This window comes from Limulus polyphemus, unplaced genomic scaffold, assembly GCF_000517525.1.
Source record: "Limulus polyphemus unplaced genomic scaffold, Limulus_polyphemus-2.1.2 Scaffold78, whole genome shotgun sequence".
Classification (NCBI taxonomy): Eukaryota; Metazoa; Arthropoda; class Merostomata; order Xiphosura; family Limulidae; genus Limulus; species Limulus polyphemus.
The window spans coordinates 1,080,840-1,085,369 of NW_013665688.1; the positions used below are offsets into that span (position 1 = coordinate 1,080,840).

Sequence of the window (4,530 nt, forward strand, 5' to 3'; positions counted from 1 at the left end):
TTATTAGTGTCTCAATATTTGAGGTATGTTTGTGTGTACGTATATTAAAATGTAATTTGTTCTAAATAGCTGATGCAGTAGCGGTTATGTCAATTGACTTAGGTTCAGAATGGATGAAAGTTGCAATTGTTTCGGTAAGTAATCTAGAATCTCATAATGTGCAAGTAGATTTGCTTGATATATTGCTTGTGTATAGATTTGGAAAGCCTGTTGCTAACTGATAATATCGAGTAAATGTTCATAAATTTAATGCATATAATAAAATTAAAAATTGCTATCTATTTGAAAAATTTAAAGGGAACCAAAAGCTTAAGAAATTTGTTCATATTATTTGTATGCTTTTAGTTGACTGTTTAACTCTTATCCTGCTTGGGTGTATTAATTTGATGCACCTATTGTATGGTTTGTTTTATTGTATTGCAAAAAAGACAAATTAGTGAATGAAATAGTTTGAAAGTTTAGAAAACATTTTACAGTTTATGTAGCTTTTGTAATTAAAATTTTTTATGTGATTTTTGTATTAATTTACAGCTTATATAATTTGGAAAGATTTCATTGTGATGTGTTTTTTTAAGAAAAATTAGAAATGCTTACATTTGATGTCAGTTAGTCACAAAATGTGGTCATTCATAGACATTAGAATTCTATTAAAATAGGAAAAATCTGTGAAGCAGAAGGAATAGTAAGATACTTTGTTCTACTCATTGTAACTGCTCATTCTTGTATCATTCAGTGATTGATAGACTTTTATGATTGATCAGATCTCAAACATTGAGTCACAAGTTATAAATAGTTGAAGAACATGTTTTGTTATTTCTACAAAGTGTCAGTGCATGGTGTGTCCTAGATGTTATGAACATGTTAAAAACTATTCTGAAATGGTCCTGAGCAAAAGTAGTCTCGCAGTGGAAAGACTTTTTCTTCAATACTAAAACAATAGTGGGAGTTTCATTGCATTTATGAAGTAATAGACTAAACTACAGATGATGAACATTTTTATTAAAGACTTTCCATTCTCAATTATCATCCAACACTGAATAATATCAACTCATCCCTACTGTTATTAATCTAATTACTTCCATATTTTAAGATTTTTTTTTTTTAATACAAGTGACTTGTACATTCATATTAGACTTTATAATGTTGTCTCAGTGACAGTATTAAAGAGGTGTCTTCTTCACGTTTCATTGTATGTACTATAATATTGTTACAATTTCAATCTGTACTCTTTTTAAATGTTGTATCAAAAACTTTTCACTTAATAAATGATATTTTTTGGAAGATAATGTTAAGAATTAAGTTTTTGAAGATTTATTGCTGATTATGGAATTTGAAATGATTCTGAAATATTTGTAATTAAAGAATTCTTTGGGTACTACTGTGTTTCTAACATTTATTTTTAAACTTTGCTTTCCATCTGATGAATCTGATGCAAAATTTTATATTAGAAATTGGTCTATTGGTTTTTTTTTTATTTGTTCAAAGTTGCCACAAAAACACTGAAGTTGAATGATTGACTCATGATTTTAGGGTTAAATAAGTAATCATTGTTTAAGCTCAAGAATGTTTTACTCATTAAATTTTGAATAACAAAAGGGAAAACTGTTTTATGGCCTTCTCTCCTAAACCCTATACAAACTGCAGGGACACCCTTCAGATGATTGTACACCTTCATATCAAATTTAAAAATTTAAGTAAAAAATAAATAACTATTTCAACAATATTTAACTCAAAAGTATTGCAGAATTGATATTTTGTAATTTGTAACATTTTTCAGTGTAACTCGCAAATGAAATGAATTTTCCTCTCCAAACTTTCATTTCAGTGTAGCTAAGAGAAGTTTTGCCTGTAAACAACTTTATTTTTTTTTATGATTGGTAGTTGGTGATTCTACTTCAGGCTTCTTAATCTCTTTACACTGCTTTAATTTAATTTGTTTTATTGTTTTTTGAACTGTCTTAACTAGTGTAACAAAACAATAAATTGTCTAGTGAGAACTTAAGGAACATCATAAGATGGTAGCCTGCATGCATTCCTACAAAAAAGATTGAGTACCTTAAGAAATTTTCTTCCAATCTGAAAACATAGTTTATATTTACTAAGAAACTATCATCCCTTGAAAATGTGATTATTAATGTCTTCACTCGCTTGATTTTTCTTATGTTTTACCCACCATTTTATGATGTCGCAGCATGTGGTCTGAACAATTATTAATGAAGCATAACTTTGCAAATAGCTACAGGCATAGTTGAATTACCACTTGATAGAGCAGATTATAAGCTATTATGTTACTGTAGAATGAATAAAAGTGATATAAGTAGTTATTTAAAGTTTTATGGGAAATTGAATAGATGGAACTTCTGTAAGGTTGAATAATATATTTGTAATGGTAAGTTTAGAAGACTTAGGAACAATTTATGCTTTTTACAGATGTTCATTGTATTCCAGCAGTTTTTTTTTGCGTGAAAATGTACCTTTTTTAAAAGCTGTGGAAATTTTCTATTGCAAAATATCCAGTAAACTTAATTTGGTTTAGTGAGTACTGTAGGTGATGGGGAAAATATTACAATGAAAATGTAGTATTGTTGTTTATTGTATTTAGTAACAATATTTACATAGCTTATAATACCTTTTCAATAAGTAATATTTATTAAATATAAATTTATTTCAAATAAGAATATTTTTAGCTAAAATATTGATGTGTAGCCTGACAGAGGTAAGGATGATGCTAATTTGAAAGGTCAGGTTTTAGGTCTAAACACACTGTTTGGTTGAGTTAAGAGAAAGAAGAAAAACAAAATGGTGTGAAATTAGTAATGTGTTGTGGAACTGCAGAGCTTCACTTCTGAAAAAACATGAAGTGCTGAATCTGCCAATAAATTGTAGAAACATAGTTCAATTTAGGACTCAAAGAATGAATCCAGAACTATAGTAGATTCAAGTTCTATTTAGCACAGCCCCACACACAATTAAAATGGGAGAAAATACTAGGTACCACAATGAAATACTTTGTCACTATGGTGACATGGCACCGGGACTTGCACTATACAGTCTTCCTCTTCTTCAATATTTTAACTTCTTCAATTTGCTTCCTATCTTAATCTTATTGTTCTGTTATTTTCTTCTTCCTTTCACATTCCAGATAGGCCCCTCTTGCAAAAATGTGTCCATTTTGCCTCAGGGTAAGCAATGATGAAGGCTTGGGAGCACTCATTCTTGGCTTCTACATCTCGGTCCTTGTAACCGACGTAGCTTGGGCACTTGTTTTCCAAGCAGAATCACTTGCATACACAGTTGTAATAACACATAATTAGCTATAGCAGGCCTCGATTTGTGAAAACTTGGGAGCATATGTTGATAGATTTGTTGAACAAGCAGAAAGCATGACAAGAAGCAATATGGAAGAATTCATCACAAAGTGAAACACTATGAGAAGAAGAACAAAGGAGAAGTTATGTGTGTTGAAGATTTGAATGTAGAACTAGAAAATAAGTATTGAAGAACTAAAGTACTTATCAAAGACAACAAACTACGACAAACCTTTTTTTTTTTGTAATAGAGATTCAGTGTATTGAGATTTTAATAAATAATGTATAGAGGGTATTTGAATGATTCATTAATATTTTCCACATTTTGTGGTCAACTTGATGTGAAAATAGGTCTAAATTCTAAGGATCGGTTATAAAAGGTCTTAGATTTGGTCAGTTGCTAGCTGCAGGCACCATGTTGACTGGATATATAAAATGAAACTTTCTGTTCAACGTCAACAACAAAATTAAAATTCTAAAAAAGAAATGAGGTATTTTTAATTCCTTTTTCAAAACAGTTTCTCACAAAGCCTTTTTGTTTGAAATTTCACTATGTAGGAAGCAGGGGCTGGTATGTATCTTGATTAATTTAATTATAAATTCTGCTTTCTTAGATTGCATTTGTGTTTGTAAATCAAGTGGACTATTTAAAACTTAATTAAATCATTGCTGAACACAAGAAAAGAAAACTGCCCTAAACATCCATTCAAATGGAACATGTGTAGTGGAGCTGGCTGAACTTAACTTGGCAAAACAAATTCCAACTAATTTGTATTGAAGACCATGATTGGTAAAATATATTTCAAAAAGAAAAACTTAAAATGATAAATGTGTATTATTGAACAACACCTAAATCAGTTTGTTAAATTAGTCTTAGTTAAGAAAAACAATTCAAAATTTGTTATCTGTAGTCCTGCATTCATGTCAGATTCCAATTTGGTTACAAATGCAGTGCATCTATGACACTTTGGAGTCTGGAGAAATACAGTATTTACGAGTTGTTGCATTAGTAATCTTATTTGATTTTTGGACATGTATTTTCTGTTTAATTAACATTAGATATCCCTCATCTTGTTTTTTGGGTAGTTTTAAGAGAAGAAAATTTGAATTTATCTACTAGTACAAGTTGAATTTATGTAGAGGAAATATCATTCTTGGCACGCGTGCATATATATATATATATGCACGCACGCACGCACGCACACACACACACACACACACA

At 29.8% G+C, this 4,530-nt stretch overlaps 1 protein-coding gene across 4 annotated transcripts in view; it reads left to right on the forward strand.

Moving 5' to 3' along the window:
• Positions 1 to 4,530, forward strand: part of LOC106467294 (hypoxia up-regulated protein 1-like) — a 72,788-nt gene that overhangs the window by 15,082 nt on the left and 53,176 nt on the right. For all 4 annotated transcript variants that reach the window (XM_013927635.2, XM_022396067.1, XM_022396058.1 and 1 more), the window contains exon 3: positions 70 to 134. In XM_013927635.2, coding sequence (XP_013783089.1) covers positions 70 to 134 — 65 coding nt within the window. The remainder of the gene's footprint in view (positions 1 to 69; positions 135 to 4,530) is intronic.